This window comes from Rhincodon typus, chromosome 28, assembly GCF_021869965.1.
Source record: "Rhincodon typus isolate 14 chromosome 28, sRhiTyp1.1, whole genome shotgun sequence".
NCBI lineage: Eukaryota > Metazoa > Chordata > Chondrichthyes > Orectolobiformes > Rhincodontidae > Rhincodon > Rhincodon typus.
The window spans coordinates 18,466,824-18,480,692 of NC_063359.1; the positions used below are offsets into that span (position 1 = coordinate 18,466,824).

At 41.2% G+C, this 13,869-nt stretch overlaps 1 protein-coding gene across 3 annotated transcripts in view; it reads left to right on the top strand.

Moving 5' to 3' along the window:
- rgs3a (regulator of G protein signaling 3a) overlaps positions 1-13,869 on the top strand; it is a 275,278-nt gene that overhangs the window by 23,076 nt on the left and 238,333 nt on the right. For 2 of the 3 annotated variants that reach the window (XM_048613560.1, XM_048613559.1), the window contains exon 2: positions 5,363-5,510. In XM_048613560.1, the coding sequence (XP_048469517.1) occupies positions 5,366-5,510 (145 nt within the window). In that variant the 5' untranslated portion in view covers positions 5,363-5,365. The remainder of the gene's footprint in view (positions 1-5,362; positions 5,511-13,869) is intronic. The other variant, XM_048613561.1, reaches the window with a different exon arrangement.

Consider the following 13,869-nt stretch of genomic DNA (forward strand, 5'->3'; position numbering starts at 1 on the left):
ACTGTTCTTCCGGTTTGTTTGTTTGTTTTTTTTCGTTGCTGTTTTCCACCCATTATGTCTTATCTGTCATTGTATGTCTGTCTGTTTTAGAATTGGGGAGGGGTCATGTTTAAGAAAGAATAGAGTTCAGTTTTAGATCTACATGTCAGCAATTCCATTTTCCTAATTGCCTTGGTTAAAGACACTTTGTTTGTAATAAACAGTTACCTTCTGAAATACAGAAATCTGAGAGCTTTCTTTTAACCTTAGTCAGTCAGGTAAATTGGGAATTTTAGACAAGTAGATTACATATTTTTCATGTCAATGACTCTAGGAGCATTGGGGCTTGATTTCTAGTACACTGAGATGTGACATTTGTCCATGCTCACCTTCTCAGTGATGCCTTTTGTCAAATGTACGTTGTCGCAAAGAGAATGATTATCTACCCAACACTTTTTTTATGGGCAATTTTTTTTTCTAAAATTGCCCCTGTATAAGATTTTCTTCAGAATGTTAGACAAATACATCTCCATGTTTATTGCTTCCATTGGTGCCAGTGTATCCGGAGATAAGATATTTTAGATTGCATTTTTTTATTTTCTTGGCTTCCCAGGCTAATGGGCAACATGTATTATTCTTCCTCACCAAGAATGTGATGACCCTTGCCACAGTAGAATATCTGGAAGATTGGTATGTGCAGCATTGCTAAAAAGGACTAGCTTCAATTCATCTGGGTCACCCAAGGCTGGGAAATGGAATGTGCATATTTGTAAATTTTAATTTATTATTTTGCTCGCAAGACTTTCTCAACAACATGTTCATTATAGTCCTGAGTTCTAATTACGTCATAACTGGCTTCAGATCTCACTGGAGAGTATAACCAGTTTAACTGTTCATTCAGATTTCTTAAGTCATCTATTTCTTCCCTGGATGTAAAATAATCGTTCAGAGTACCTGGCCAGATTTATCAGATTGCGATCAACACTTTCCTAGTAAGACTGAATATCCAAAGCCATTCCTGCTTAACGTCGAAGCCTCTATATTTAAAGGCACCCAAAGTCTGGCTTCCAATCTTGAACTTAACTTGTCTATCACGTAGCATTCAAATTCGATAGCATCTGCCTTCAGAAAATCATTATTGTACATCATTAGAAGGCCTATCAGTTTCTCTTTCTGACACCATTTTGCTGAACCTGCTTTAAAATTAATGTAGTCTACTTTCAGCAAGACTGACCTAGCTCAGAAATACTGTAGCCTTGTTGCATCATTCAACCTATAAGTACACTTGTTTAATTTCTATTGCTTCCCTTCCATATTATTATCGCTTTGTGGTTTCAAAAATGCTTGCCTTTGAAATGTGTCATCCTGTAAAATGTAGCTTTTATTTAACTTGCATTCCCAGGAGTATTTCTCCAAAAATCTCAGACAATAGTTTGACCTTTGCCTTGTGTGTCTTATTGGAGTGTACTTTTTCTACATATGCATGTGTGAGATAAAGTTGGTTGATCCCTATTTGCCGTCTCAGTGTTTACTCAATCTGCAATCAATAGCTTTACTTTTTAAGGTCTTTAATGGCTCAGTGGTTGTGTCCGTACCTCTGAGCTGGAAGGTCAAGGTTGAAGTCTCATCTGTACAAGAGGTGTAATTAAGAAATATTTCAACATATACAGTCGAAATGTTTGAATTTTCTTCAATCAATGACAATTATTAGTAGAAATCTCTCACTCCTTGATTTAAAATTAAACAAATTCATTAAAGGTATGGGTCATAAGTGGAGATATGCACTTGGTGTTGCATATTATATATTGACTGGCAGAATATAATTGAGAAGCTGAATGCTGTACTCTACTAACAGAGGAAGTGCATGTTTTCACCATTAGTAACTTCCAAGTCAAAGGAGGTAGAGGAATGAGAAGTATGATATGAAAATGAGGATTATTCATGGGCACGCCATTATCTCCAATGCTTTCAACTATTACCTCTTTTTAATGGCCTCTACTGCCTCCACAATAGGAGTTGCACCTTGGCTCATGTTGATGTTGCCACAGTGTCTTTATTTGCAGGCAAAACACAAATTGGAATTGGCTTAAAAATAATTTTACAGACATTAGAAAATGTTTTAGTTGGGTTCAGTTTCTGATATAGCCTGATAGAAATACTTCCTGCTGTGCATATATTTAGCATACCTTTTATTAACTAGAACCTATGGGATCAGGAGTGTACCGGTTGATCAACAGATCCACATAATGTGTGTTTTTACATTAAGTATAGAAATAATAATGCAAGGGGGATACACAACTCTGTTATGCTTTATTTACAGCATTGATCACTTAAATAATAATGTAACATTGCCTTAAATAAAAATTACCAGCAGAGGGTCTTCTCACTCATGCCTTTAACAGACTATTCAGATATTGCAGAGATCATGGTAATACAAGAAAGTTCAGGTATTTGAGGTATATAATTTTTGCCAGCTCATCAAGAGTGCTGGTTCATAAGGTGCTGGTTAAAACAAAGTTTGCTGTACAGCAAATTTGGGGGTGGGAGGCTAGTTTTATAACTTTGCTTTCCATCTGTTTTGAAAATATATTCATCTTACTTATTCTTCACCATACAAATAATATGCATTTTCAAAGTATATTTTACAAAGCCTGAATACTGTTGTGATTTTAGAGAAAACCTATGACCATTTTCTTTGACTCAATGTGATTTGTCCTGAAAGCTTGTGGTATTTCATTGGTAACTCGTATTCATTTTGTTAAATGGCTACAGTGCTCAAATTGTCCAAAAGATGGAGATGTAGCATCAATTATTGCCAATGCTGCTCATTCTCTCAGAAACATTGACATCCTGTGGTGTTGTTTACAAATTGCGACAAATTAATATCCCCAATAATTTGTCTTCATAATGGTGTATCTCTTTGACTCCTCTCTTGCTTGCTCTCACTTACTCTTTGCTCCTCTTCAGCTTCCACACCCCTAAAAATTCCTTTTGCTGCTTTGTATCACCTCTCTTGTGTTTTCTTTCTTTCTTATTTCCTTCGTGGTTGGAGAGGAATCCTCAACCAGTTTTACCCAGAGAGGGTTGTTGAAATAATATGGGACTCAACAGCTACTTGGTTCCTCCACTACTACTTTTCCCTCTTTTATTCCATTTTCATCCCCATCCTTTGGCAACAACTGTTGTGAAATCACCTTAGCTTTGTCTGCTTTCAGATTTATTCTATTTAGTTCTCTGTTTCACAGTTACCAGCAATTGAAATAGTTACTTTTGTCATAAAACAAGTTCACAAAGCTTGGCTGGGATGAATGGATGTTGATTGGTTTGCTTTAGAAGTAACCCTTTTCTGACTAAAGGTCTAAAAGGATGAGGAAATCTGAGAAGTCTGTGTCTCCAGCTTGCTTTCCCTTTTCACCTTGTGAAGACCACTTGGGATTTTATACGTTTCAACCAAATCACCCTTATTCTTCTGAACTCCAGTGGAAACAATCCAGACTGTCCAATCTATCATCACAAGATAACCTATTCATTCCACGTATCAATATAGTAAACTTCCTCCGACTCCTTTACATACCTTCCTTAAGTAAGGAACCAAAACTGCGCACAGTATTCAAGATGTGATCTTGTCATTGCCCTGCATAACTGAAACATATCAAGATTCTCGTGGATATGTTCAATTCCTGTCATCATAAATGATATCACTCCATTGGGTGCTTAGATTTTATGTACTATAGTTTATAATCGAAGTGTAGTACATTTACCTGCTGTTCTTTAATCCGCAGCACATGCTGGTACTTCAAAGAAGTGAAATAAAGTGGTTAAACATTGATTGTTTTGTGAAGGGAAAAAAAATAATGCCAACTCTTCTGAATTATCTTTAGTTTTACAAAGTATGCCATTGTAATCTCTTTAGCCTCACTACTTGGAACTTCTCTATCTGCCCTGCTATGAATTTTTTTTTTAAAAAAATCTTCTAATATCTTTTCCCTGACAAATGTTGAGCTAATTGGCATGTAGTTAACTGCTTTGTGTCTCGGTCCCTTTAAATTGAATTGCTATTTTCCATTCTAATGGAACCTCTCAGAATCTTGGAATTTTGAAAATGAAAACCAATGCATCAACAATCTCACTAGCTTTTGGGACCCTAGGTTGGAGGCTAGCCTTATTTGTGTTCTTTCCTGTCTTCTCTGACCTACCATCCATATTTGCGCATTTAATGTTTTCCCTTTAAGTTGATGCTCGCTTCCGCTTTTTTAGTTAATCACAGATAGCGAATTGTCTCCTTAGGATTTTTTGTTTTCTTGTTGGAATTTATCTATTCTCTGTATGTTGATATATCCCTTTGAATGCCCCTGTGTATTTATTGACTTATCCTTTAACTTATTTTGTCAGTCCACAAAAGCTAACTCTTCTTATACCTTGTGTAATTTCCTTTCTTAAAGTTTAAATTATTAGTTTAGAATCCACTTCTCTCTCCTTCAAATTGATTGCACAGTTCAATCGTGTGAAGATCACTGCGATCTAGGGGTGCCTTCATTAAGTGGTCATTAATTAATCCTATCTTGCACAAAATCAGGATAAATGCGGTCTGCTCTCTGATTCACTCCAGAACCTGCTGTTCAAAGAAGTTATTCCAAACACATTCTATGAACTCCTTTTGGCTCCCTTTTTCTCTCACTTTTTCAGTCTATATTCAGATTAAAATCCCCCATGAATATTGCTGTAATTTGCTGAAAAGTTCCCATTTTCTTCCTCTAGTGTTGTTGTTGTTGTTGGGGGATTTATACACTACTTCCTCAAGTCACATGACTTTATTTCTCATCTCTGCCCAAACCACTTCTATGCTGTGATTTCAAGAACGTTGGTCATTCCCCTCTATTTGGCCAATACCATAATTAATTAACAGAGCCACACCTGCACATTTTCCGAGCTGCTTGTCCATGCTAAATGACCTGTACCCTTCAATATTCAATTTCTGATGTCATCCCGAAGCTATGTTTTTGTTGTGGTATCAGATCATATTTATTTCTTTACGCTGTCTGTTTTGCTCTGAATTGTACATGTATTCAGTTTTAATTTTATTCTTTTATTATTTTTGTATCCTCTAGCCTCACCTGGAAACTTTAATTAATGTTTTTTTTTCCCCCTCTCTTTTAGCCAAGAGGTGCTGAGGTCAATTTTTGGTCCACTTGGAATCTCAGGTTAGGTTTACTGAAATCAGTACAGATAGGGAACAAAACTGGAACTTACCAGTCTCTTTTAACGCATGCTAAGCTTGAGAACTGTGCTTTACATATAGTCTAATGTTACACCACGCAGGCTATTGGAGGAGCTAAGAAATAGTTGTAAGTTGTTTTTAATATTAATTTTTCTTCTTTTTCAGGAAATGGAACAAAGACAGAAAAATTGTGAGTCCCAGAGTCTGTATGTAGTCAATATTGAAAAGCCAGTCATTGCCTCTTCATTGGTGAAAAAGTCATCTTATCCTAAAAGGAAGAGGAAGATTAGTCATGTTGGTGTAAAAGGAAAAGGTACAGAATTGTTTCCATATTTTCCCAAATTTGGAAAAGTCACAACATTTCAAACAAATGGAAAATTATAAAAATGTCTTTTCAATATACTTCATATATCACTGAAGTTAGACCTTGGGCATATGTTGATACTAGTAGGTTAGCATGGAAAGTAAGATGAGCCATCAGTATGGCTGGGAAGATGAGTTAGCATTAAGTTGGCCAGAGGGATATGAGAGGCCATAGAAAGTGGGTGCACGTTGGAGGTGATACGATGACTGAGGGTGGGAGGGCCTAACTACTTTTATTGCAACTAACGAATGGTGGTGATGGGGGTGGAGGAGGAGTCAGGAAAATGCAATTGTGGGTGAGACCACAGTCAGATCAGGCATGATCTTATCAAGATGCAGAGCAGGCAGAAGGATCAACTGGTCTAATCCTGCTCCTATATCATTTGGAGGGACCCTGTGCTGATTTTATTTGAAAACCCTCAAAGCCAACTTACAGATCAGATAGAAATTGCTGGAAAATCTGTTCTGTTCTGAGGAAGGATGACTTGACCCGAAATGTTAACTCTGTCTGCAGATGCTGCCAGACCTGCTGAGCTTTTCCAGCAATTTCTGTTTTTGTTTCTGATTTACAGCACCTACAGTTCATTCAGTTTTTAGTGCAGATCACGTAATTTAGAATGACTTCTGCTGTTGTATGCTGTCTGAACGTACACTGGACTGAATGAATGATTTATTGTAGTTGGCAGATTTTGTAACATCTTCATGGACAGTCATTGCAGAAATTTGTGAAGTGTCCTGACTGGCTTGTCATCGTCATGTGACCTCTACCATTGATGTAGGCGCATTTGCGTGTAATCTGTAACAACCAGTGCATGTCGAACTTGAAGTACGGTGTCGAGAAATCTGTACCTGAATAAAGTTTCAGAACCATAAGATAGCCAGCTATGAAAAGAAACAGCAAAGATGTGAAATCAACAGTCTGCAAATTTGATTTGCTGAATGAGTCATGTGGCTGTGAATTTTCTATTGCCTGCTGCTGCTGAAATGAAAGGAACTATGAAACAGAAATGGAATGTTTTTCCACTCTGGCAACATTATGACATAACTGCACAACTAAGTCAAAAGAATAGCAACTGTACTATCAGTGATGGGAAAGAATTAAGCCAAAATGCAGTTAGATCTAGGGACCTGAACGGCCAACTAGAGTTTTCTGAAGACTTTGAAGCCACATTTCGAACTACATAGTAATATCACATATGAACAGTATGTGTTCACCATCAGAGCCTGGGGAAGGACACTATTGATCAGTATGTGACTCAATTAATACTTCTAGCTGAATCCTGTCAATTTGGACAACTGAAAGATGTTTTCAGCAGAAGTAAGATTCACTTAGGCATAAGGAATCCAGCATGAAAGCATGCCTACTGAGAGAGGAGAAACATGATTTCAAGAAACCTATCAATGAGTACAGACACACATTTATCCACTTTAATTACCATGCATGTGCCCGCCCACTCACTCAACTGGTCCAAATCACACAAGCATTTCTGCATCCTGATAGTGCACTGTTCCCACCCAGCTTTGTGTTGTCTGCAAACATGGAGATATTACATTTAATTCCCTCATGTACGTCATTAATATATATGAATAGCTGGCGTCCGAGTGTTGATCTCTGCGGTACCCAACAGGTTCCTGGTTGACACTGGTAAAATGAACCATTTATTCGTACCTTTTTTTTTTTTCTTGTCTGCCAGTTGTGTTCTCTATTTGTGTCAGTATACAACCCCTACCACCACCACCACCACCCCCACCCACAATGATGTGCTTCAGTTTTACTTACCAATCTCTTATGTAGGATCTTATCAAAAGCCTTCTGAAAGTCCAAGTACAAAACATGTACTCTACTAGTTAAATCTGCAAAAGGTTTCAGTAGATTTGTCAAGCATGATTTCCCTTTTTGTGAATTAATGCTGACTGTGTCCAATTCTGCCACTGTTTTCTGAGTGCTCTGCTATTAAATCTTCTATAATGGACTCTAGCACTTTCCCTACTGCTGATGTCAGACTAACCAGTCTATAATTCTGTTTTCTATCTTTTATTTCTTTTACATAGTTGGGTAGCGTTAGCATCTTTCCAATCCATAGGAACTGGGAAAAAATATTTGCAGAAAAGTCAGCAGAAATACCAGGGCCAGAAGGCAAGATGTAAATATTGATGAGATAATCACAGAAAAGTAAAGCTTATCCCGAGTGGAGATGAGATAGTAGGAACTGCAGATGCTGGAGAATCTGAGATAACAAGGTGTAGAGCTGGATGAACACAGCAGGCCAAGCAGCATCAGAGGAGCAGGAAAGCTGACGTTTCGGGCCTAGACCCTTCTTTAGAAATGAGGGAGGGGAAGGGGATTCTGAAATAAATAGGGAGAGAGGGGGAGGCGGATAGAAGATGGATAAAGGAGAAGATAGGTGGAGAGGAGACAGACAGGTCAAAGAGGTGGGGGTGGAACCAGTAAAGGTGAGTGTAGGTGGGGAGTTAAGGAGGGGATAGGTCAGTCCAGGGAGGACGGACAGGTCAAGGGGGTGGGATGAGGCTAGTAGGTGGGAGATGGGGGTGGGGCTTGAGGTGGGAGGAGGGGATAGGTGGGAGGAAGGACAGGTTAGGGAAGCGGGGACAAGCTGGGCTGGTTTTGGGATGCGGTAGAGGGAGGGGAGATTTTGAAACTTGTGAAGTCCACGTTGATACCATTGGGCTGCAGGGTTCCCAAGTGGAATATGAGGTGCTGTTCCTGCAACCTTCGGTTGGCATCATTGTGGCACTGCAGGAGGCCCAGGCTGGACATGTCATCTGAGGAATGGGAGGGGGAGTTGAAATGGTTTGCGACTGGGAGGTGCAGTTGTTTGTTGCGAACTGAGCGTAGGTGTTCCGCAAAGTGGTCCCCGAGCCTCTGCTTGGTTTCCCCGATGTAGAGGAGGCCACATCTGGAACAGCGGATGCAGTATACCACATTGGCAGATGTGCAGGTGAACATCTGCTTGATGTGGAAAGTCTTCTTGGGGCCTGGGATGGGGTTGAGGGGTGTGGTGTAGGGGCAGGTGTAGCACTTCCTGCGGTTGCAGGGAAAAGTGCAGGGTGGTGGGGCTGGAGGGGAGTGTGGAGCGGACAAGCAAGTCCCAGAGAGAGTGGTCCCTCCAGAAAGCAGATAAGGGTGGGGAGGGAAAAATGTCTTTGGTGGTGGGGTCGGATTGCAGATGGCGGAAATGTCGGAGATGGTGGCTTGGTACGTGAGGATGAGGGGGATTCTGTTTTGGTTGTTATTGTGGGGAGGGGGTGTGAGGGATGAGTTGCGGGAGACACGGTCGAGGGTGTTCCCGACCACTGAGGCGGGGAAGTTGCGGTCCATGAAAAACGAGGACAACTGAGATGTTCGGGAGTGGAATGCCTTATCCTAGGAGCAGATGTGGCAGAGGCGGAAGCGAAGGAATTGGGAATGGGGATGGTATTTTTGCAGGAAGGTGGGTGGGAGGAGGTGTATTCCAGGTAGCTGTGGTAGTCGGTGGGCTTGAAATGGATATCAGTTTCTAGGTGGTTGCCAGAGATGGAAACAGAGAGGTCCAGGAAGGAGAGAGAGGTATCCGAGATGGTCCAGGTGAACTTGAGGTTGGGGTGGAAGGTGTTGGTGAAGTGGATGAACTGTTCGAGCTCCTCGTGGGAGCACGAGGCAGCGCCGAAACAGTCATCGATGTAACGGAGGAAGAGGTGGGGTTTAGGGCCAGTGTAGCTACAGAAGAGGGATTGTTCCACGTAACCTACAAAGAGACAGGCATAGCTTGGGCCCATGCGGGTACCCATGGCCACCCCCTTTGTTTGTAGGAAGTGGGAGGAATTGAAAGAGAAGTTGTTAAGGGTGAGGATGAGCTCATCTAAGCGGATGAGGGTGTCAGTGGAGGGGGACTGGTCGGGCCTGCGGGACAGGAAGAAGCGGAGGGCCTTTAGGCCATCTGCGTGGGGAATGCAGGTGTAGTCCTGCCCGTCCTCCCTGGACTGACCTATCCCCTCCCTAACTCACCACCTACACTCACCTTTACTGACAACACCCCCGCCTCTTTGACCCGTCTCTCTCCTCTCCACCTATCTTCTCCTTTATCCATCTTCTATCCGACTCCCCCTCTCTCCCTATTTATTTCGGAATCCCCTTCCCCCTCCCTCATTTCTGAAGAAGGGTCTAGGCCCGAAACATCAGCTTTCCTGCTCCTCTGATGGTGCTTGGCCTGCTGTGTTCATCCAGCTCTACACCTTGTTATCCCAGAGTGGAGATGGCAGTGCTCTAGCTGTAAGAAGTTGAATTAGTTTGCATGCAGATGTTAAGCCAGAAAGAAGCATGACGAGCCTACGAAGATGGCTGCTGAGAAATGTTAGCCAATGTTCTGACAAATTACATTGCCTTTCAGTGGGTGATATTGCCAGGTCTAAATATGATGAATGGTTTGTCACTGTTCGAATGATATTTGCATTTGAAGGAAAGCAGCAAGCAACATTGAACTTTCAAATAGGCACTTTTTTATTTTGTGCAGTATTATGTGCTTTGCAGACTTGTGTGAATTGCTCAAATTGGTGACCCAAAAGTGAAGCTCTCAAAAGTAAGATTGAGGCTGTATGATGGAACAGTACTCGTACCAAAAGGACAAATAAAACTGAGAGCCCAGTGCAATGTAAAGAATGAAGATCTGTAATTCAATATAGTAGATGTTAAACAAAATCCACTGCTTTCAGCTGAGAAGTCTAAAGCTTGGACTGGTATTTGTACATGTGTCAGAAGATAGATCGTGTATTTCACTGACTAGTAAATGATTAACTGCTGAGCAGATTCTTTGTGACATCATCTAACGTAGATGAAACTGTGGGACTATTTGCTGAGGAGGAGTAATAAAGAAAGTGACAGCTTCTACAGACTGGATTAGCAGCATGGTAACGGTGAATAAAACCTGGAAAGCAGTATGTGTTGATCAAAAGGATCTGCATAAAGCTTTGAGGAGCCCTCATTACTTACTATAATGCTAACTATTGAAGAAATTTTTACAAACTGCCAAGACAAAGGTTTTTACTGCCTTCAGCGTGATGAATGGTTACTGACAATTGATGAAAGCAGCAGTTTTCTTACTAAAGTCTGGATACCATTTAGGAGCTACAGATTGTAGCATAGGCTGTTTGGCATTTCTGCTGCACTGGAAGAGTATTATTGAAACAATGAGATGGTCAGTGATCTTCTCAAAGTGGAGACTATTGTGGATAATCTATTAGTCTATGGATGGAGGGAGTCTGTGGAAGAAGCTTTTGCAGAACAATATCTGAACTTCGTGTGACTGTTGGAGGGATCTTGTCAGATGAACCTGAATCTGAACAAAAATATATTGCAATTGCAGATGCCTGAAGCCCAGTATGTAGGCATGTAATCACAGGAAAAGAGCTTCTTCCTAATCTTGACAGTGAGATATAGTAGAGATGTAGTGACTAACAGATGTAACAGGAATGCAGTGATTTGTTAAATTTGTGAATGATGCAGCAAAGCTTTTGCCTAACTTGCCAGCAGTGTGAACATCTACACAAGCTCACAGCTAAGGATATGCAAAGGTATTGGGGCATAGAACATGAAGCAACAGTCTCAAATTAAAAATCTGGCAATGACAGCTTGACGTACTCTGAAAATTATCAGTAGAGTCATTGAATCTGAAAGAAAAATGTCTTCTTCTGTTCAAGCACTCCTCAAAGGAATAACATTCCCCGGGGAAGGGGGCACCACCCAGTAATGAGCAGATATTAGACAAGCTGACAACTATAACTTCCACAGGAGTCATTGAAAGACCCCGAATGCTTTGGATGCAATGGATACAATGCAGAGGCTGATGCAATGGGACTAGCTGCAATTAACCCAAAATTTTGGTAATAAATGATAACTTTATTTGTTGACCACAAATTTTGGGAATCGTTTTCCACTGCAAATGATAGTACATACAATTATTTTTGTTAAAAGGGCAATATCTAGAAGAATGCCCTTGGTATACTAGCTGGCTAGCCATAGTCATGTGACTTCTACCTCTGTTAAATGCATTTGCGCAGCCTATGGAACAGAAGGGGCAGATAATTTAAAGACCTCTACATTCAAAGGCTGAAACAGATATATGGAGGATGCAGCACAACAGGAAGTTGGAACAGAGGCTGAGATGAGGGGAATTCTGCATGAGAACCTGTGCCATTTCAGAGCTACACTCCTTAAACCACCTCATTAGTTACAATAGACTGGCAGGCTAGTGAATAGAGCCAGCATTTTGGTGTGTAAACCATTCAGTGCTTTTCTGTGTGGCCCTCTGTCAAAGTCCTTATGGGTACCCTGTAGTTGCAAAACTGCCTGCATGTCCCCCCTCCTTTGTTATGGTAAGAGTAGTTTTGTGATTTGAACCTAGATTGCATTCACCTTTAATAGGTTAAATTATTGATTCTTAATCATTTTTCAAAGGACAGCATTTGCCAAGGCATAGCTAGACAATTGCAGATAAACATTAGCAGGATTGAGAGACTGTATTGGAGTATTTCCTAGATACACAAGTTGATCTAAGAACAGCATTGGTAGCAAACTTCACCCTGTAAGATTGCTAATAACAGAAAACCAAGAGTATACTGGAAAGCCAGGCATGGATTTAGGTTCCATGTGGACATTTCAGTGCTGTGGCTACTTTTGATGCTTGCTAACCTCATTTTTCATAACCTCAATAAGGTGATGTGTAATAAAACCAGGAGTTGGTGATGACTTGGTGGAATAGTTTTCGAATCATAGGTCGTGATTCAAATCTAACTTCAGAAATTTGAGAATAAAATCTGGGTTGACATAGGGGATGATGGTGATTTCGTGACAAAGTCACTGGACCAATAATCCAGGGGCTCAGGCTAATGCTGTGGGGGCAAGTGTACAAATCCCACCATGGCAGACAGTGGAATTTATGTTCAAGTAATAATTCCAGAATGTAAAGCTAGTCTCAGCAGTAGCCATGACGACTACTGTTGATTTATTAAAAACTGGTTTATTTCACTAATTCATTTTGGTAAGGAAAATTTGCCATCCTTACCTGATTTAGCTTACGTGTGACTCTAGATCCACAAAAATTGATTTAACTCTTAATTGTCCACTGGCCTAGCAAACCAATAGGTTTAAAGGCAATTCGTGATGGCCAACAGATACTTGGCTTGCCAGCAATGCCCACAACCCATGAAAGTGGCAGAGATAGACTGAATGTGAGGTAGCAGAGAGAAGATGCGGTGCTTAGTATTGTGGAGTACATAACATCATTTAACCTTCCTGTGGCATTGCTGAGCATTTCCCCAGAACACTGACTGCACTGTCCTACTTTGGAACTTCAGATAGGCTGACCGGGTCTGATGCTGTGGTCTGTAGTGATCCCAAGGATAAAGGATGGCCCTCCCCTGCACACGACCTGGAAAACAGGGAGCTAATGTTCTTTTCTCGCCCATCCTTAGGGCTGGTCTTCACACACAGGACTGTAAAGAGCAGCTGTGGACTGACAATATCTGACCTGGTGCATAGCTGTGTTTTTAAGCATGGTGCAGGTTCGGGGAATGGACCAGACCTATGCTACATGCAGCACCACCAATAGTACCTCACACCTGATGACGATGAAGTCTTTACCTATAATGGAGAGGGAGCGATGCTTCCATAAGCCCAGTTTCGGCCTCATCTTGGTGATGTGCTTCTCCCAAGTTTTTGCGCATGTTCCAGCACCTCCAAACCATATTCCCTGCACTTTCAGGTAATCTGCCCTGACAGTGGAAGAGATAAAGGATCATTCAGCCCAATTCCCAAAGAACATGGCCTTGCTCTTACCTTGATTTACCTTGGCTGCCAAGGCAGTTCAAACTGGTCGCAGATGCTCATGAGTCTGCATACTGACAGCGGATCCGAGCAGAAAATGGTAACATTGTCCATGTACAGGGAGGCTTTGACTTGCAGGCCTCTGTAACCTGGAATAGTTACCCCTCTCTGGCTCGCATCCTTCCTGATGGACTAGGTGAAAGGTTCTATACAACACACAAACAAGGCAGCAGATAGTGGACAGTGTCCGCAGGGACAGCTGGATAAGGGGATCAAAATTATACCCAATGCCACCCTCCCCTTGATGGCCACCTTTGTATGTGTGTGTGTGTGTCTGCATCATGCTGTGCATTGACCCTTGGTACACAAACACCAAGTGTCACTATGTACTGAGGATCTACCTGTACCTGGTGTTGTGAAGGATATTAAAAACCGAAAGAACTGCGGATGCTGTAAATCAGGAGTAAAAACAAAGTTGCTGGAGAAGCTC